A 22,000-nucleotide genomic window follows, 5' to 3' on the forward strand; every position below is an offset into this window, starting at 1 on the left:
AATACACTTTCTTTGTTTTGTATAGTTAGTGTTTTAACCATGCCATGCTTTGAATATCTTCTTTTCAGGTATCGTCTACTTGGTACTCTGTGTGTTTTTTGTATCCTATGGGTATGTCTTTCCTTAGTCTTAGGAAATTTTCTTCTATGATCTTGCTGAATTTTGTTCAATGCTATTGACTTGGGAATCTTCCCTATCATTTTTGCCTATAATTTTAAGGTATTTTTTTCATGGTGTACCACATTTCTTGTGTTTTAATTTTCTAAATATTCCTTGCTTATTTGATCTAGTTGGTCTAGATCTTCTACTCTATCTTCAAGTCCTGATATTCTGTCATCCATTTGATTCATTCTACCTGTAAGGCTTCCCAGTGAGTTTCCTAGTTGAGTTACTGAGTTCTTCAGTTTCATTACCATTTTATCTTGTCTGCAATGTTTCTATCTTCTGATTGGATTCTAGTCTCAAATCCTGGATTTTCTTCATCATTTCCATTAGCCTTTTCTTTGTGTTTTCTTGGGCATCGCTCAAGTGTTTATTTTTCTTCTTCGATTTTTTTAATATCAGTAAGCTGTGTCTTTTTACCTTCTTTAAATTTCTTGAATTATTTGATGAAGATTATGATTTTCTTTTAAACTCTATGTCTTGGGGTTCATCTAGGTAATTCTCAATGTCAAGAATTTCTATAAGACTGGTATATTTTGAGGAGAAGATACTGGCTTGATTTTCCATATTGTTGGCACTTTTACAATGATATCTGGTAATGTGGACTGGTTTCTTAGTTTTGGGTCTGTTATCGACTGAGCAGGTTGAGGTAGAAGGTAGGGTGTATAGGTGGTTTGTTTCTAGATGTTGGTAATGGCTTGGGCAGAATGATGTCAGGTAGACAGAGGGTACTGGTCTTGTATGCAAAGATGTATGTCCTGGTTCAAACTTTGAGTGTGGAGGTAGATCTATCTCTCTGTATTGAAAGGTTCAGTGGAGCATGGAAGGGACCAGTGGGTTCTGGGGACAAGTAGGGAGGGCTGTGGCAGGAGCTTAGGCATCATTTGTGGTGCAGGCAGTTGAATCCAGGCTAGGTTATGGCACTGAATATGGGACTCAAGGGTAGTTCTGGTGTGTTGGCGACCATGTGTGAATGGGAAGATCAGGTAGACCCACCAGACTAGACCCTGTAGAAGAATGTGGGAGATCTGGGTGTGTGGAGAGTGTGGATATTGTGCATAAAAGATCTGTGGGTGACGGAACGTAGGACAGGTCCTGTCGGAAGTTTAGAAGTTGGTTACTCCACAGGCACTGATGGCCAGACAAAGCCAGGACACTGGACATGGGAACTGAACTAGATCTGGATAGATTGAAGAGAAGGCATGTATGGGAAGGGACAGTGGGACTCCAAGAGCTAAACCCTAGGGAAGGATGTGGGAGATCTGGTTGGGTGGAAAGGTTAAATGCTATGCAGAAGGGACCTTTAATTCAAACTTTAAAAATTCTTTGTGTGTGTGTATGTGTGTGTGTGAGAGAGAGAGAGAGAGAGAGAGAGAGAGAGAGAGAGAGAGAGAGAGNAGAGAGAGAGAGAGAGAGAGAGAGAGAGAGAGAGAGAGAGAGAGAGAGAGAGAGAGAGAGAGAGAGAGAGAGACATGTGTTTGTAGGTGTACCTGTGTGTATGGAGTCCAGAATCAAATGATGGGTATCTTCACCCATAGCTTCCCACCCTGTCTCCTGTCTATCCATCATCTATCCATCTACATCTATCTATCTATCTATCTATCTATCTATCTGTCTGTCTGTCTGTCTGTCTGTCTGTCTGTCGGTCGGTCGGTCGGTCGGTCGGTCGATCGATCGATCGATCGATCTATCTATCTATCTATCTATCTATCTATCTATCTATCTATCTATCTATCATCTATCTTGTGACAGAGTATTTTACTGAACCTGGCAGCTAGAACAGCTGGACAGCACACCCAGATATCCTCCTATCTCCACACTGCTGGGATTGTAGATGTGTGCCGCCATGTCTGGCTTTTTACATGGATATTGGAAATCCAAACTTAAATACTCATACTTACAAAGCAAGCACTTTGCTAGCTGAGCCATCTCTATATTGGAGATGCTGCCAGCTTTATTTTTCAATTTCAAAATGTTATTTATCTGGTAATGTAGCAAGGTTTAGGTTGCCAGTAGAAAAATTACTAAATGGACCATCTTTAATATTATCCTAAAATACCGATGAGCTGTCAGATTCTGATGGTCTTAGCTATTATTTTTTTAAGTTGTTTTTATTCATTTTACATACCAACCATAGTTCCTCCTCCCTCCATCCCCTCCTTTCACTACCCCCACTTCCCATCACCCCTATCCATTCTTCAGAGAGGGTAAGGCCTCCTATGTGGAGTCAGCTAGGTCTTAACAAGTCTTAACAACATTTTATTCATACCTTGGGAAAATTCTTGGTGACATTAATTTGTATAGTTCCACCCACACCCTTGTCAATGAAAATAACTGCCATGAATTTCCCTATATTCATGAGGCATTGGTTCTCGGACATCTGGAAGATACCAAAATGTGAGGACGCTTAAGTGTCTTATACAAAACGGTGCAGTCTTTGCGTGTAACCTGTACATCTATTTATGTAAGTTGAGCCATCTTTATGTAAAATGCCTAATAGTCTTAATTGCATTTTTTCTATTGCTGTACTAAAACACTATGACGAAGGCTTATGATTTACGGAGGGATAAGAGTCCACCGTGACAGGGCAGCCTGGCCACAAGTAGCAGTTCTATTTGCTGAAGCAGAAATGAGAGTTCACATCGTAAGCAAATGGGAAGCAGAGAGAGCTAATTTGAAATGGTATAAGTCTTAGGAAACCTCAGAGCTGGCCCCTAATGATATACTTCCTCCAGCAAGATCACACCTCTTATCCTACTCAAATAACCATCAACTGAAGACCGTGTATTCGAATCCTGAGACTTATAGGGGTCATCTCATTCAAATTATCACACTGTAAACTGTTGGTACACTTTATAATTTAAGGAATAATAAGAAAATGTGTGTGTGTGTGTGTGTGTGTGTGTCAAGTCCAGCTGCATTTTCCCCAGCCCTGTAGATACACACACAGTGCTATCTGTTCTGCTTCACAAAGGTAGCGACTTGATCAATGTTTGGGAAACATTATTTAAGAATAAATAGCAGAGTAATACTTGTAATGTCTATGTCTATTTCAGAGAAAAGAATGTTAAGAAGTTTAAGGTCCTGTTTCCATGGCTGTCAATTTTTCTTCTAAAGGAAATGTCTGTCTGGTTCATTTCAAACATTGCAGGGAATTTTTGCTTTGTGAAGCCCATGGACTTTAATTGACATCTTTTAGTTCTGAAAATTCATGAGTTAATTGAGTGAGGAGGATGTTGGAGTAGCTCCTCTGTACTAGTTTACTTTGAACAGCACATCATGATTCTCGTTCCAGAAAGCCCTGAAATAACATTTTGCTTCTTTGTGGGGCTGGGAGATAAATACCCTTTATCATCTTTTTTTTTTCCTCATGGAATTCATTTTAGCTGCACTAATATGCATTAAGAAGTTTCTAAGGGAATGGGAAATGTCAGCAAGAATGAAATTAATTGGGCGGTCATCCCTGAAGGTACATATTTAGGGATTGTTTCTCAGAACTGTTACTTCATCAGTTTGCTTAAAAAATAGGGGATTTACTTTACTGCTTGGCTTGAGTCAAAAGTAATTCTTTCCCTCAGGATCCTCTTCTTTGACAGATGATCCTAAGCCAGCTCCCTTATTAACTCCCTCTCATTCTACTGTGACAAAACATGTCATGGTTCTTGTCTCTAACTCTTGAAAAAAAACTTTGCAAAAACCACATTAAACATCTACACAAATTACAATCTTGTTCTGAAATTCTGTTTGCAAAAACATTCTGTATAACACTGAATGGGAGTAATATCACCTGTAGAATATTGTTAGGAATGTACCATATATCCAGTGATTTTCTTTGTCATTTCATTCTCCCTAACTACCTTTAAGAGTTGAGTAGTGAAATGTGAAATTTTAGTCTGATATTTATTTATCTGAGGTGCTCAAAGGAAATCAGTGTATCAGTGTGTTCCTCTCAGATCATCACAGTTTGGTATTATATTCCTTTTAACTGTGTCTCTGTCCCAGATGTTTTGAGATTTGAAGTTTATATTAGACTTCTCTCCTCTATTTTATCTATTAGGTTCTTCACAAATACAGACTGCAGGAGCACCCCAAAGACAGTAAGAAGAATCTAGGGCTGATATTTTTGCTTCTTAAAATGGATGTATATTTAACAATAGATTTAGTGACCTTCTGCTCAGAACATGGCATTTGGACGGTGGTTTTAGCTCATAAATCATCCTAGGAGATCAGCCCTACAAACTGGAAGGCCTTCAGGGCCATGCCGGTTAAGAGATAGCCAACTTTGACAAGTGTGAGCAATTAAAAGAATTAGTGTTTATATGCTTGGCTTTAAGGAATTCTAATTTAAATAATTTTTAAGATCCATCATATTGGCAAATAAAACTGGGAAAACTTCAGCCTGTTAGGTAGGACTTAATCTGTGGAGAGTCAACTTTTCCACATTCTACTTATTTGTGGTTGTATAACTGCCCCCCCACTCCCCCGTGCCCCAATTAGGTGCTCATAGGAATACTAATCATTTGACTTTTGTGTATTCTGATTCTAGGTGTGGTCATTAGGCTTAGCTCTGCGGCTATTGCTCACAGTCTTTGATGTAGTTATAGCAAGATAGTTACTGGGTTCCCTTTCTTACACCCCTACTCATTGGTGCTCATTGGCTAGAATACCTATGTATGGCCCCTTTGTATGTAAAACGTCTTAACAGAATGTTAGTTGATGAACAAAGGTGAATAGCCAGTTTCTTGAGAGATGGGAGGGAAATAAGAAGAGGCTGTTCTTGTGTGCATCAGTGTATTGCCCTTGGAAGTCACCAAGTACCATTTAATTTTTTTTATATAAAATATTACTCTATTAGTTTATTTATTTTTCTATCAGAGATAGGGTCTCATGTCATAGGCTGACATCGAACTTTATATGTAGCTGAGGATTATCCACCTTCTGAGCGTTTAGATTATAAGTGTATGCCATCACAGCCAGTCTGTGCAGTGTTGAGAATGGGACTGAGTGCTCCCTGAATGCTAGGCCAGCACTCCACCCACTCCTTTCCAGCTCCAGCACATCTTATTCTTTAGCAGAGAGTCAGCAAGCCTAATCTATAATAAAGAGGAAAGGAATTTGGATTCCATATCTTAATGGGTGAACGAACTATTTTGTAAACAGATATTGAAAGTTTGCATCGGAGAACAGTAAAACTAAATATATAACAAACTTGGATATAATAAAGGAGATGTACAAAATGTTTCACAGCTGGATTGGCACAGTCCCTGAATACGCAGAAGAAATAAAAGCATCAACAACTGATAAGACCTGCTGGTGCAGATACTTAATATCAGCTCCAGGGACAATTAAGGCTCCAAATGGTCCAAAGAATCAATAACAACTCAGAGGGTTGAATAGGGGTGAGGAATGAGGTCATATGTGTGAGGTAGGATGTTTTATCAATTCTTGCTTAAGTCTCTCTGAAATGGCCCCCAGACAGTGGTTGTTTGTTTCTTTGTGTGTGTGTGTGTGTGTGTGTGTGTGTGTGTGTGTGTGTGAATTTGTCTATCAGCAGTTAGGAACAGGTCAATGTATGGTTCTCACGCTAATAATTTGAATGTTTGCTTTTCTGTGAACAAGCAGAGTGAGAAATGAGGGGAAGAGAAGGGGGAGTCTGTAGGAACATACATTATTGCAATTATCACATGTATATATTATGGCTGAATCCACTTCCTGTGGTTGCAGGCCTGAAGGTCTGAATTCTTAGAATATGGCCTCTTCTTCTAAGAGCCAGTAGCAGTGTGTGAAATTCTTCTCACCCTTCCCATCTGCCTGACTTCCTGTGTGCAAGTATCTTTTCTGACCTCCAATCCTCTGTTGAATCTATTTGATTCTAGCTGGAAAAGTTTGCCTGCTCTTAAGGGCTGATGGAATTAGATAAACCTACCTGGATAATCCAGGTAAAATAATCCCTATTTTTAGATCCTTAACCTTAATTACATCTGCAAAGTTCTTTTTGCTGTGCAATGGCAGGATCCCAGGGATTAGGATGTGGCCATAATTCTACTCACTAAAGACAAAAAGTTGGGGTCAACAAAGATACTTTCTCCCGTATTTGTTTCCTCAAGAAAAGAGACTAGTCAGTAACTTTTTTTTTTTGATAAACACCAGGGTCTAATTGAACCACTTATCTTACGTTGATTGGACAAAAGACAAGATACTCTCTTGATTTCTGTTACTGTCTCTAGAATAATGCAAGGCCTAATAGAACTACTTTCAAATCTGAAAGACCAGTCTTTGCACAAGTGTGCAATGCTTCTCAATTTCATTGTCCTTATCTGCAGATGGGCTATAATGATAAAGTTAGAACCTAGCAAAATGCTTAGTGTCTGCTAGCTAATAATCACGAGGATTGGATGACATAGTCATAGGCTTTTCCGCAAGGAAGAAGATAAGAGAGGACCAATAAGAATCAAGAGTTGAGTACCTACAAGGTTTTTTAAGACTGTTATACATTAATTTATTGCTCTGATGGTTTTCTATTAGGCACAGAAGAATAAAACCTTTGTTTGAAAAGGAATTTATGTTTCTTCTTTCATGCTGGGGATGGAACCCAGAGCTCATGAATGCTAAGCATGTCTTATACCACTAAGCTAGACACTCAGTCCTGTCCAAGTTTATTTTTAAGCAATTCAGCTTAAAAGGCATTGCCTGTGTTTAATTATAAAAGGCAGTGACTGAGCTAGACACCACCTGGCTGTGTCACATAGCCCATGAACCAAGAATGGTATTTACAGATAGAAAGTTGTAATTTGTCTGATGTTGATAAGCCATAAGTTTAACCAGTTAGTTGAAATAATACTCCCCCTCAAAAGAATTCTGTCATTTTGATGAATAAAGATGATACTTATTATTATATTTTAATTTTATTAATCATTGTAGAAAGTTCAGTATTTCATATCTGTATACTATCTTTAGTTTTGCTTCTTCATCTGTAAAGCCTGAAGTATTTACACTCTAATTTTTTACTGAAGAACATGCTATATTCTGCTCTAGGTAATGTATGCATTTAATATAAAGACATAGACAGTCCATAGCTATAAGGGATCCTCATGTCTAATGCAATACCTTTCACTTTATTTTGTTATTGTTATTACAATTATTATGTGCCATGGGTGTGGATGTGTGTTTGTGCACCTGTGTAAGGATGGGTTTGTAGGTACAGGTGAGCACATGCCATGATGCCCAGGTGGAGGTCAGAGGATAACTTTTAGGAGTGGGTTTTCTTCTTCTACCATGGTTCTAAGGATAAGACTCAGTTCTTCAGGATCGCAGGGCAAGCACCATCCTACCAGCCCAACACCTTCACATTGCAGCTTAAAACAAACCCCAGAAAGATTGGTGACGGATTCCTCAAAACTCAGCTGGTTATAGGGATAGTTCAGGCACTTGCAACTTAAATCACTAAACTTTTCATGGGAGAAGGCGGACCCTGTGGCAGCAACAGTTTTATAGCAGGTCAGGGGTGATATAGGCCAGAAAGGTGCTTGTTGCCTGGATCATCTGAACAGAACCTGACAAGCATCAGCTTGCTACTGTGTGTTTTGATTTTTAGAAGGAGCACCTCTGATTGTAAACTTCTTGTTAAAGGATTTTCAGATACACTCATGTTGCATTTTTAAAATTAATTAATTAATCAATCAATTAATTAATCATTTTTGTTGTCAGTGAAAATCCAGGCTTGCTAGTATTCTTTTTTAAAAGAGATAATATATGTGTGTGTGTGTGTGTGTGTGTGTGTGTGTGTTTTGCCTGGATGAATGTCTGTGCACCATAGATTCCCTGGAACTGCAGTTACAGACAGTTGTTAACTTCCATGTGGGTACAGGGAATTGAACCTGGGCCCTCTGGAAGAGCAGCCAGTGTGTTTAAACTGAGCCATTTCTCCAGCCCTGCTAACATATTCATGCCAAACTGTGCTTACTTTCTGGTAAAATTGTTCATCCAATGGAGTAGGAGCCATAAATAAGACAATAATTTTCCCTTGCAGCAATATTGTGTTGTTTTACATTTACTGGTTTCCTATCTGGATACTGATGGCTACCTGTGGCATTTGTCTTTCTGCAGGTGGTTTACAAATCCGACAACAGTCAATGCCTTTTACAGCGCATCCACCAACCAGATACGTGAGTACCAGATTCTTGACGGCGGTTGCTTTTATCGTGTAGTTTGCTTTTGATAGGTTGGCCATCTTCACAATATTAATTTTTCCAATATTTGAATATTTTTCCATCTCCTAGTGTTTTCTTCAGTTTCTTCAGTGTTTTCATTGTATTAGGTCATTCACTTCCTTTCTCCTTAGTAGCCCATAAAAAATTTCATATCATCATTGGCTTTTCGAACTATAACAAACAGAACCACAGCGAAGTTCTTCATTAAAAAGAGCACACATTCTTTTTCCTTTCATAATTATTTTGATGGTCTTGTCCACACCATCTTTGCTTGCTAGGGAAAATGGCAGTTAACTGGGAGCAGTTTCTATGGAATAAAGAAGCTTGAATGTATTCTGATTAGCTCTAGGATGTAATGTCTATTTCTGTGTGTTGGGTATGTGTAATTATATATGCTGTTCTAGTTAGTTTTAAGTGTCAACTTGAAAAAGCTTACATCATCTAAGATGACAGTCTCCATTAAGAAATCTCTTAGATCAGGTTGGCCTGTGGGTGATTGTCTTGATTATTTACACACACACACACACACACACACACACACACACACGCACACACACGCACACTCATGCACGAGTGTGTGTGTGTGTGGGCAGCCCACTTTGAGAAGCACCATTCCTAGTCAGGAGGTCCTGAGCACCATTTGAAAGTTAGCCATCTTCAAGCTTGCTAGTAAGCCTTCTTTTAAGTCAGCTAGCAAGCAGCACCTTCCGTGGTATCTGTTGTACTTCATTAGCTGTGAAGTGAGTTCCTTTGTCGGAGGTAATCCTGTGTGGAATGACAATCAGACCTCCCTTCAAGTTCCTGTCTTGCTTTCCGTCAATGATGGATCATGGTCTGGAATTGTAAACCAAACATCCTCCCCAAAGTTGCTTTTGATAATAGTGTTTTATCACAACATCAGAACTAAAGCCAGAACCAATTCTGTGATTCATTTATTTTTAAATTATTGAAGTCTAGTATGGCAAAAATTAAAAATCTGACAGCATCCAGAATTGGTCTTAAAGATCCTGCCACTGATGTAAACATACATTAGGCCACCCACATTGCAAGGCAAGTTGACAATGTGTAGAAAAGCCGGAGAGGTGCCCGCACATCTGTGACCGCCTTCTTCATGCCTGGTCTATTCCAGGATATTGATTCTTAGTGTCATTTTTGGACCATGAACAAAAGCACCCTGGGGGGAGCTTGTCAGAAATGTGACTTCTCAGACTCTAGCTTATACAAAATCTTTGAATGCTGGGTTTAGACACTGGTTTTAATAAAATTTCCAACTATTTCTACTGAATGCTAAAGTTTGAGAAACCTTCCCCTCAGAGCCCAAAGGAAGGGAAAAGGAAGCCCATGTGAGAATATTCGTGGCAGGGTCACTGATGGCAGCAGGAGAGGGAAATTGCTTCTGTGTCCTTGTGCATGGAAACGAACTAATGTGGCACATTCATGTGGGGAAGAGCATGCAAAAGTGAAAGTTAGATGGCCTGCTGTGACGCCTATTAACAGATGAGTTTCACTAATTAGGTTGTATAGCAAATCAGTAACTGGAGAAAATATACGGAGTACGAGACCTCGTTAATAAAGCGGAGAATCATGCAGAATAATCCTATATGTTGTTTACAGTCATATCCATTTGTAGTAAAAGTTATTCAGGAAGAGGGAAGACATCAAATTCAGGTTGGTGGTGGTGAGCTCTTGTGGGGAGAACTGACTGCTCCAAGTCAAACTCCTTTTGCTTTCCCTTATGTCCTTCATCTCTCCACCATGACGTCGTAGTGCTCAGTCCTGATTCCTATTCTATTTGCCCCTGTTCTCCACCTTTGTTCGCTCTTCTAGTGATGATATATGTGCTTCCAATAGCGTTTCTACATTGGTGAACGCAGGATGTGGCATTTCTGAGATTCCCTGTTTCCTTGCTGGATGTTAAGAAGACCCTTCTCCCTTGGCCTTCTTGCTTCTGTCCTCCGCTCCTTCAAGCTGTTCTCTTTATGGTTGGTTAGATTATGTCACCCTGTCTACAAATCCTTTTATCCATATATTATCTTACTTAGCTTAAAAGTGATTACTTGCAATGACCTAGAAACCTGCCTTTTCCCCCTGCTTGATAGGGTCTCCTGTGTCCCAGGCTAGGCTCAAACAACCTGTGTAGGTAAGGATTGACCTTGATCTTCTGATGCTTCTGCCCCCACCTCCCGAGTGCTGCTGTTGCATGTGTGTTACCACAGGAGGCATATGAGGTTGCTAGTGCTCGAACCCAGGGCCTAGTGCATGCTAGACAAGCATAATGCCTGTTGAGCTCTATTGCCAGCCCGGCGTTTGTCGTTCCTCCACCTTTACTAACTCCACTCTTATCTCTTTCCATGTGTAGCCACACTGGCTTCCTTTCTGCTTCTAGAACACAGGGGACACATATACTTCTCTCAAGACATTGACCTTTTTTTTTTTCCCCTAGAAATTTCCTCAAGTGAAAGATCTCTTCTCAATGAAGTATCAGGCCTGTCCCATGTCCAGTCAGCCCCATATGCCATAGCTCATCCAAGTTAGATCTGTACCTTATAGGACTCTGTGGCCTCACATGCCATTGGAGGATTGAGCTTGCTTCTAGAGTCGCTCTCCTGCGTCTACTGTTGGGAATGGTAATCTGTAGGCCTGTCTTGCGAGTCCTACAGATGGAAACCAAGCAGATGGTGTTAAATTTTGATTTCTACATTAATTAATATAACCAAAGAAGTTGTTAAATATTTTGGGTGTCACTCCTTAGTATGTAAATATTAATTATGCTGAAAATACTGTTGTTGCTTTCTTAGGGTCCAAAGTTCCAAGTTGAGTACCAAGCTGCATATGTTACACGGAGGCTTAAGATATTGAGCTATCAATTACAATTAAAATTTATAGCACTTATCTAATTACATTATGTAGAAAATGTCCGTTGAGAAGTAGAATACGGATTAGACTATTCATTTCTATTAGTTTTAGTAATATTTTTTATTTCTGTGTGTGGTGGGGCATGCCATGGAATATGTTCAGAAGTGAGAGGACAGCTTCTGGAAACAGTTTCCTCCTTCTACGTTGTGGGTTTTGGGGGCTGAACTCAGGTTATGAGGTTTGGCAGCAAGCCCCTTTATCTACTGAACCATTCCACTGATCCAGATTGTTTATTTTAACAGAACACTTTAATAGAAGAACATTGCATTGCATGAGCAGTTGTTTCCAGATGAGTTGGCAGTAAAGTTTGTATGGTTACTGGAGGAAGGGCAAAGACGCCTGGCACCTTATTTACCCAATCATTTTTCAGATTGTTCGCGTGTAACCTTAAGATTACCTTGCCAAGGCGTTTTGCAGTATCCTGCTTTTCATTCTTAGCAGACAAGGGAAGCTCAGGTACAGTTCTTTCTCCTGCAGCTCATCTATTCACTTGAAGTAGTCTCTATACCAGTTTGGAGGGTTCTGGTATCTTGATATGACTGATAAAGCTGAGGCAAGGTTGTCACAGGTGTCATGTCTTAGAGGGGCACAAGTCAGGTCATCCTGGTCAGGAAGACTTCAGAAAGAAGTGTGTTGAGCTAGCTTAAAGGACGAATGTTGTTCTTCTGGCAGAACAGGTTTGGAGGAATCCTGCAGTCTGTTCTGCACTACCTGTCAGTAACATCCTAGCATCTCAAAAATACTGTTTCAGTTCTCTCTCTGTCTCTCTGTCTCTCTCTGTCTCTGTCTCTCTCTGTCAGTCTGTCTCTTCTCCTCCCACCTTCCTCATAGCTGCAAGGGTCAAATTTCTTTGAGAATCCAAAACAATGTCCAAATACTCATTTTTCTGCTCGAGCAAGTAGAAGTAAAGGGCAGCTGACGGCAGCTGAAGTGGAAAGATTGAAAAATATTCTCAGGGTAAAATGATTCCAATCATGGCTGGGATCTTTCTTCTTTCCTCTCCTTTTGGGGTCAGCTTCCTGGGGTGGCAGATATCCCCCAAATGTGTCTTCTGTCCCTTTGTGGTTACTATATTATCAATGAATTTGGGGTTTCACAACCTGTGCCCTAAGCCAGATTCAGCCACTAGTCCACAAGTCTACTTGGAATATGTTGGTAAGCAGAAAAAAAATCTGTTTAATATGGCCACACTGGAAAGAGGGACAGCGAGATCAAGGGACTTCCTCCAAGCCTGTCTTCAGGGTTCTGAAGTGACATTAAAGTGTAATGGGACATCGTTTACTATGCAATATTTGCTGCATTCAAGAGAATCTGTGTAGTGTGCTGGCCCATGTTAAGTTAGAAAGCATCTGGGAGGATGGAAAATCAGCAAGTTTCAATTAAAGTACGACTCAGTGAAGAGCTGAAATCTTACCAGTGTCACCTGAGCTGCCGGTCTGCCTCCCTGACCTACTCTCCTCGTCCCCACAGAGGTAACCAACATGCTACATTTCATGTCTCTCTTTCTTTGGGGGGATCTCACATATAACTTCGGCTGCCATGGAACTTGCTATATAGACCATGCTGGCCTGAAACTCACAGAGATTCCCCTTCTCTCAAGTACTGAGATAAAAGCATACACCACTGCGCTGGGCCATGTTTATCTTCTAAATACTAAAACATTAACAATTCATGTAGGTACCCCTAACTGATAATGTTTTCAACATAATAAAAGTTTATCATACTGTAAATAGTCTTCAGAAATTGTGGTTTTCCAATCAGTATATTAAGTAGATGTCGGACTACATGTGTGCCTGTGCCCATATGTTTGGTTGGCACCTGCAAGGGCCAGACAAGGCCATCAGATTCCCTAGTATTAGAGTTACACAAAGTTGTGAACTGCCAGTTAGGGGCTAGGTATCTAACCTGGATCCTCTGGAAGAGCAGCCAATGCTCTTCACTACTGAGCCATCTCTCCAGCCCCATTCTTTTTTGGGGTATATGCATGGAGTGTGTGGCAGTATTTTTCCCGATTTCACTGCATATTGCTGTATAGTATTCATTTCTCCAACCATACATGTACTCAGACAATCTGTTATGCTGCTGATACCCTCTATATCTTCCACCATTGCAAATATTCACTCCTTGGAATGGTGCTTCTCTGCTATTCTTGTGCGTTGTCTTCTGAAGCCAGGCAGGCTGATATTCCTCGGGGGCAGAACTCCTTGCAGGGAGAGCCTGCAAGTTCTCAACCAGGTATCGCCAGATGCTTTTTAACGTGGGCATTCTAAATTCCAATAGTATTCCTTTTGTTCCCCACTTTCATCAACCTTTGGTATTAGAGACTTAATTGCTACCAGTCTAGTGTGTGTAATAGGTCAGCTCTTATGCAAGAAGAGGGTGATGAAATTGTCCCTTCACTGGTGTTTCCATTTCTCTCAAATGTCACTAAAGGAGCTTACTGCTCCTTTGGAGAGTTAAGCGCATCTAATAGTAGTTCTGTCTCCAGGGTTGCCCACTGCCTTTGTCTTGTCTAGGAAGGGCTGACCCCATCAGAATTTTCCTGAGGAAGTAGCCATTTCAGGGTAACCCAATGGGTTCTAGAAAGCTCATGGGCAGAGGGGTTTTAAAATGAACAATTTGAAGCAGTATTTTAATTAAGAGATTCAAGCTGTTTCTATTTTCTTAATGACCAGTGCCTGCTCTCATTGTAAATTACATTACCAGGCAAGATGACAAGGAATCCTTTGGGTGACTTTTCCCCCACCCTCCTTCATTTCTGATTTTCTGGACTACAAATTAAGACAGGTGGAATTTCTCCTTACACATGTCCCCACTGGCTTTCCTGGGACTCCCCCATCCCCTCCCAACTGCCTCCTCTGTGCTTCACTGAAGAAGTGAAAAATTGAGGTGATTTCCTAAAGTGAACATCTTTATTGATTAGGGGCTAATTCTGACAGCATGTGGCCATCTGTTTAATTGGGTTCCACATCTACAATGTAACTATACTTAGTAACGTGATTTATGAGAATTTCCTTCATGCCTCATTATCATTTTCTGATTTATGCCACCAAGTCCGCTGCTTTATGCAGTAAAGATTTGAGTAGCAAATAGGAAAACCTATAGAGTTGTTATTCATTCCCAATCCATGGTTTTGTGCAGAACCATGAGGTTGGGGCTATCTTTTGGTGTTCAATTATTTTTGCTAAGTGGTTAAAGCTCATTTTCTGTCCTTGTCAAGCTAAGTATCCACGTCTTTAGACATGGAAGGTGGTGTGAAGTCTTAGTGATTTACACAGGTTGTATTGGGCATTGTAGGAACGAGCTGTCACTGGTCCTAATCACATTTAAATTGGTAGTTCAAAGAGAACAAGGGACTGAGATCATTAGCACCTCTGCCTGGGCTTTCCTAACTTTGTAATAACTACAAAACATATCAGTCCACATTCGAAAGGGACAAAGTAAAAGCCTCAGTAGAAGGGCTTGAGTGCCCTGGGTGTGGCACGATTGAGCTAGCCGTTCTAGCCCTTGCTGTCTCTTTGCTGCTCATATCCAATTTTTATTTCTAGTAATACGTACCAGCCTTTAGAATAAAGTTTGTTATATGTGTTCATGTCACTGTGAATTTGTAATATGCCTCATTCCAGTATTTGGTTTGTATGTTTGTATATCTGAAACCAACTGAAGCACGATTTAAAAACTCAGAGCAATTGGGGTTCAACCTGAATATCCAAAAAGCAAAGCAGGCAGCCACTGGCTCTTACCTTGAACTCGGTTCAAAATGGTGATCTGGCCTCCAGAAATCTCAGAGTGAAACTGTGCCCGAGAGCTGTTTTCTCCCATTTTATAATCCTCTCTAGTTCTGGGATTAAAGACATGCACCACTAGGATTAAAGACACGCACCTGCCGGTTTCTACGGCAAACTAGTGTGGCTACTGGGATTAAAGGTGCAAGTCATAGCTCCCTGGTCTATAAGGCTGGCCAGTGTAGCTGTTTTACTTTCCCGCTCCCCAGGCAAGTTTTATTTATTAAAATGCAATTGAAATGCCACTACAATATTAAACAATTATTTTAAACAAATTCAATCCTGGCTTGAAAACAAGCATGGCCTGAGGGCTAAACCCAACACTTTTATTATCTTTATTCTTATATCTGAGAGATTTGCTTGCTCCAGTTTAATTACAGATATTGTGCTAAAGAAGATAATAAACCTTTGTCTGAAGGTTGGGCTTATACTGGCAGCAGACCATAGAGTTAATCCCGAAACCAAACAGCTTTGTTTTCCTGTTACAAACATAACTCTTTCAGACTATGAGAGTTTCTCATTCTTTGTTGGCTCAGCCTAAAACCATAGAATGGAAGCCAAGTTAGTAGATATTCACCCCTGACTTGTACTGGGATTTAATGGAATTAAAGTCTTGAATTCATTTGATGCTCCATTTGGAGACATGAGTAAACCAGGCAAACATCTAGAATTTGGGAACAGTGTTCCAAAATTATGGCACTATGGAGACATGTCAGTGATCAACACCAATTTCTCATTATCTAGAACACAATTTACCTGTAACCTGTGCATTTGAACATGTTTCAAAACTGTGGACTAGTAGATTTCTGAACATTGACAAAAAATTCCAAATCAAGTGTAAAATAAGCCCAAGATTTTTTTATTGTTTTTTTGAGCTATTATATTTTTCTCTACTACCCTCCTTTTCTCTCCCCTCCCCTTCTACACTCTCTCATGCTCCCAATTTATTCATGAGATCTTGTCGTTTTTTACTTCCCCTGTAGATTATATGTATCTCTTAGGGTCCTGTTTGTTGTCTTGGTTCTCTGGGATTGTGAACTGTAGGCTGAATTTTCTTTGCTTTATGTCTAAAAGCCACTTATGAGTGAGTACATATGATATTTGTCTTTCTGGGTCAGGGTTACACACTCAATATGATGTTTTCTAGATCCATCCATTTGCCCACAAATTTCAAGATGTCATTATTTTTTTCTGATGTGTAGTACTCCATTGTGTAAATGTACCTCATTTTCCTTATCCATTCTTCAGTCGAGGGACATTTTGCCCAAGATATTTTTGACAGTACTGCCTATGTTGTATTGGTATTACAGAAACAGAACAGTTTAGTTATGGAAATAAAGGATTTTTACTGTTTTCCTGTTAGCATTCTTCAGCAGATGTCAAATTAGTATATCTTTGAATTGTTCTGTGTTCTATAAAATCTGATTTAAAACATTGCTTTTTGAAGCACCAAGCCAATGGTGCAATGGATAATGTCTGACTCGTATCCAAAGATTCTAAAAATTGCTCTTTGAGTGGTTGGAAAGATGGATCAATCAGAAAAGTGCCTCCTGTGCAAGCATTAGGACTTCATCTCGGATCTCCAGTACCCATGTAAAACGTGGGCATGGTGACACATATCTATAACCCCACTTCTAGGGATGATTGATGGAGACTGATAGCCCCCTAAGATGAGCCCCATGGGTCAGTGAGAAACTCAGTCTCAAAGAATACAGTGAAGAGCAATCCATGAAGACCCTCATTGACAAACTCTGGCCTCCACATACACTTCAACACATGAGCACACACACTTGAACACATGCATACAATACACACATTCTATGTGAATGGTTGACTTGAGTTGTATATAAAATCAGCAAACGAATTTTGGTTTAGGATTAAGGTAGAATTCTTAATAATTTTTGAAATGGATCTGAATATAATCCAACATTGTGTAGTATATATATTTATACAAAGTGGCAGTCTCAGCATTGATGAGCGTGTATATATATGTATGTATATCTGTATTTATTTATATATACATACATATATATGTATAAATATTGGGACTGGAGATATGACTAAGCAGTTAAGAATACTTGTTGCACTTGGAGAGGACCCAGGTTCACTTTTCGACATTCAAATCCTGTGGCTCACATGTACTTGGTTTGTATGTTATGTATGTTAACTTCTGCTGCAGGGGAATCCAAGCCTCTTCAGACCTCCACAGGTACCTGCATGCATATGGTGCAAGACATACACATAAAATAAATACATATTTAAAAACAATTAAAAACTCTGAAAATGCTGAAGATACTTTATATCCCACAGCATTAAATATTCATCCAAGATTTAATTCTTATGTAAAAATAAATAAAAAGATCCATCTCATTAGCATGCAGATTTTTATCTTTAATACATGGTAAATATGTGTATACCAAAAAGTTGTTTTATAATACATTTATTTTTATAATACATTTATCATTTATTATCAGGAAATGCCTGATTAATATACATAAATATGCACACATATGTGTATGCCAAAATCAAATAAAAATTTCTTGGGTGTAAAGGAGTTGTGAGTAGAAAAGCTGAAGAAGCCATGATCTAGAACATGTTCCCACTTAACATTCTAGGAGTTGGAGTATTCCTCATTTCTTGGTATCTACAGCTCTCTGAAGCCCCTTCCCACAGTGAGTTAAAGCTCAGCTTTGTACCCAGTGGGATTTTATAAACATAACAGAGTATGAGTTCTGAGGCTGGGCCATAAAAGACATCGTAACTTGAACCTTGCTCTCTTGGATTTATCCCTCTGGGAGAAGTCGATCACTACATCATGAGGGCACTCAAGCAGCTCGAGGCTCATGGGTGAGGCTCCGTAGGCCTTCTGTCCACTTCAAACACCATGCAGGTACTTCAGTCCCAGCATTCGGGTGACCACAACTAAGTCAAACATTTTGACTGTGGTCTCCCAAGAGACAACCTCCCCCCAAAAAGCTGTTGCTGAATCCCTGGCCCAGAGAAACTGGGAGAGAATGTTTATGGTTTTAAGAAAGTATGTTTGGAGATGATTTGTTATATGTAGCATTTATAACATTGCCAGGTACTGAGCTTGAACATAGATGTATAGCATGGTACAATACTGATAGCTGATACTGTGTGCTCTCAAGTGGGACAGTTTGATTTGGAATCCTGACTTGGTCACTAGTAGCTTTAAGCCTTGGCCAAGTTTCTCAACACCTTTAATAGTTTAAATTTTTTTAATAAAATGGAGGTGACATAACTATCTTATAGAACTGTGGATGTGACATAACATATTAAATGCTTAGAAGAAAATACGGATCAGAGTAAGTAATTCATAGCCAGATACTAATGCTTACTTCTGATGAGTTGGGTGAGAGACTTGTGACCTGGTCATTTAGAGGACAGCACAGTGACTTATTCAGTGTATTCTGAGAGCTACTGCAGAGGAGTGATTTAATCTGGCTGAGCCACGATTGGATTTCTGGTGAAAAGGGTTGAGAAGACTTTTGAAGGAAAGGAAAGTTCTCTAGGCAGAGAGGAAGTGATATGGGATGGATGACTGCTGTAAAGGTAGCGTGCTGAGCTGTGCACGGTGCAGGAGCAGACTGTGAGAATGCTCACGTATGCTGAAACACAGGCTGCCTGGTGCTTTAGAGAGCAAAGGGCATAATACAATTCATGGGAAAAATTAGTACTGGACCTATAGATTATGTTAAAGAATAGGGTATCAGTGTATTTTCTTTAGGAAGTAAAAAAATAAAATCAATTTATTTTCTTAGTTTTGTTTTTAAAGATAATGACTCAAAAAGGGGGAAAGTCAGGCTGCCTGGACAAGCTAGGAGTTTCTGACATGGTCCAAGAGAAAGATGGAGAGGACCTAATCTTGGGCACTGACCTCGCTAAGAGGGAGTTAGGGAATGGGCAAGTTAAATCTCGAGAGCCTTCTCTAGTAACTGAAAAATGATAATACATAATACGATGTTCAACCATTTCCACTTCTACTTGAAAAACTCACACCAAGTGGCTATAGTGGTCACACCGTGCACTCATCTATGCTGGGAACCTATTAATGTGCCTACTACGTGCACGTCTATTATGTAGAATTTCCACAATAGCTATACAACTTTGTACCATGCGTTCATTTTACAGAAGAGGAAACTAGAGGTCAGAGGGGTGAAATAATTTGCTGAAGACTGCAATACTAGTGAACTGCAGGTGTATTCGTCAGGGTAAGTGACCCAGTAACTGCTCAGTTCTTGAGGCTAGATGCTTCAGTTAGCTCAAGATGACACTGAAATCCTGGACTGGGCTTCAGTTCATGTTGAAAGGCTGAGGAAGCTTGGCTTTGATGTTAGCAAAGGATGGTAGCAACAATAACATCAGTGAAGTCGGTGCTCTCACCAGCAAGGAGTGAAGCTGGACAGGTAAAAAGCAACAGCTTTTCCTTGGGACCATCTTAAACGGGACTGGGACTGCGGCTGGAGAGTACCACCCACTTTGTGGGAGGCCTTTCTCCCTCCTCACTGACTCCAAACCAGAGAATAGCTTATCTATACAGATGTACATCTCTTAGTTGATTCCAGAGCCAATTACATTGACAGCCAAGATGAGGCATCAGAGCAGGTATGGGAGGGTAACCCAGGTTAGTGATTGTATTCTTTTAATCCTTACACTATGCTGTTCAACGGGGTAAGAAATATGAGAATTATATGAGCGACACATGTGAATGTTTAGCAAGATATCTTCAAAAAATCATTGAACATACTTTCACAAATTCCACTACGGGAGGATTCTTTCTCTTTTGACATGGCAAGACTATAGGATGTGAGGTCAGCCAGAAGGTAGCTGAATATCAGAAGGTGAGATGGAACCCATGTCCTATTGATCCTACGTCCACTGAAGGGCTGTGACAATGAATGCACTGTCCTTTTGCCACCTCTAGGCATGCTGCACACTGCAAGCCCTGGGTTTAAGTCCACCGCTTTCTTGGTCCCTTAGAATAAGGGGGATCGAAGGTAGATTACTTGATAGGCAGATGCTGTAAAATGCCTTAGAAAGAATATTAAAGTGTATTCCCCAGAAAGTGAGCATTTCACAAAAATTTACAATAAGATTTCAAAAGTTTGTTGAGACGGATGAAGTTAAGTCATGAACAAACTCGCAACAGTTTGCAAAATTGACAGATGGTATACTTAACAAGCACCTGCTGGAGGTGTTTTAAGATTATCTCTGACCCAGGAGACAGCTAAGAACAATATTCTGTGAAGTCTTCATGAGCAAACAGGAGTATCCGCAACTGCTAAGCCCACAGTCTCCTAAAAGCCCGTTACTGTGTGAGACTAAGGAGCAGTGGCTGTAGGGCCTCAGTTGGCTGCCTGTGAGGGATCTGCAAACGGCTGCTTCTTTTGTAATGGGCCAGGCAGGCTTGCTGCAGGTAGGCAACAGAAAGGATGGGATGATTGTTAGGGTCTATCTGACTCAAGTGAAGGTGGGAGTGGGTACCGGCTGAGAGCGCTCTGGCTGTGAGCTAGAAGGTGAGCACCAAGATCCTGGAACACGACCGTGGGAGACGGGAACTCAGGGTCAAGCTCACTAATCTATCTTCATGTTCCCAGCCTTATGTGAGCGCCCTTGAAAAAGGAAGTTGTCGTTTATTTTTGTAGAATGCAACTTAAATATCACTTACCACAGAAACTCTTGCACTTCTAGGAACATACCCTAAAGAAGGTCACAGAATTGAAAAAAAAAAAGTACTTAGCCACCCAAGAGGTGTGTTTGTTTTTTAATGTTGCAGCTTGAATCTAGGACCTCAAGCAACTAAGGAAGAACATCAACACTAAGCTATATTCCCAGTCCTGTTTTCTTTTTTCACTTTATGCCTTTACCATCAACAGACATATGTACTGGTGAGTTTGCATCTTAAGGGATGACATTGGAAGAGACTTAACAAAGAAACTGTGAGTTCTTTCTTTCTTTCTTTCTTTCTTTCTTTCTTTCTTTCTTTCTTTTTTTTTTTTTTTTGTAGAACTTATATGGGGGAATTGGAGCCGTGTCGTTATTGATGAAATCATTACCAAATAAACAGATATGGCTTTAGTGGGACACACAGGCATTCATTAATATATATTTGCCTAATATTCCCAGGACTAGGCCGAGCATCACTGATGTTAGTGTCATTGTTTCCTGCCTAGGGCAGCACCTGTTTATATGAAAGGATCAGATAGAGCTTCATACTGGGGTGGAGGCAGGGATTTGTATTCTCTGTTTCAGAAAGTTGAACTACTTAAAGTGTGTTTATTGGGGACCAGCAACATCACCACTACTTGTGACAAATGGGCATTGTTTGGACCCTTTTTACTAAATAATAAACTCTGGTGGCTATGTACCAGCCCCTTGAATCTTAGTAAGATTTTAATCACCAAATGACTTTGAAAGATGCCAAATGTTGAGAACGATTGTGCCCTAAAATGCTGCCAATACAAAATAGGTCAGACTTAGAGGATGAAAGCAGTGTTTTTAATTTCTTTTCATTTGCCAGGGCCTATTCCAGTTTTAATACTGAAAACTACTGTATTCCAGGCATCTCTTTAGTCCTGGACAAATGGGGATGGTTGCTAACTCTGGGAAAGGCGAGAGATGGCGTTTGCTGTGGAATAAGGCTGATATGACAGACATAGAATAGAATGGTCATCAGAGAAAGCTGCAAGATGGAGGGCAGATTTCAGAATCTGCTTTCTGCTTGTCCGCTCGAGGCCGCTAGATCTGGTGGCAGGAGGTTACCTGCAGGAAGCCAACAGATGGCTAAGACATCTTGCTGAATCCCATGACAGGCGACACAGCTGGTAGAACGAGATACTTTCTGGAAATGGGAAGGTTGGCATTCACCAAACTGTTGCAAGATGCCAACTTGAGTAAAAAGCTGCT

General features: G+C 40.2%; 1 protein-coding gene across 1 annotated transcript in view; it reads left to right on the top strand.

Annotated features, from left to right (window-relative positions):
• Positions 1–22,000, top strand: part of Phex (phosphate regulating endopeptidase X-linked) — a 200,527-nt gene that overhangs the window by 145,690 nt on the left and 32,837 nt on the right. Inside the window, exon 15 of the mRNA XM_050164389.1 lies at positions 8,269–8,327. Coding sequence (XP_050020346.1) covers positions 8,269–8,327 — 59 coding nt within the window. The remainder of the gene's footprint in view (positions 1–8,268; positions 8,328–22,000) is intronic.

The sequence above is a fragment of the Alexandromys fortis genome, unplaced genomic scaffold, assembly GCF_014885135.2.
Source record: "Alexandromys fortis isolate MF-2015 unplaced genomic scaffold, M_Fortis_MF-2015_v1.1 scaffold_147, whole genome shotgun sequence".
Taxonomy (NCBI): domain Eukaryota; kingdom Metazoa; phylum Chordata; class Mammalia; order Rodentia; family Cricetidae; genus Alexandromys; species Alexandromys fortis.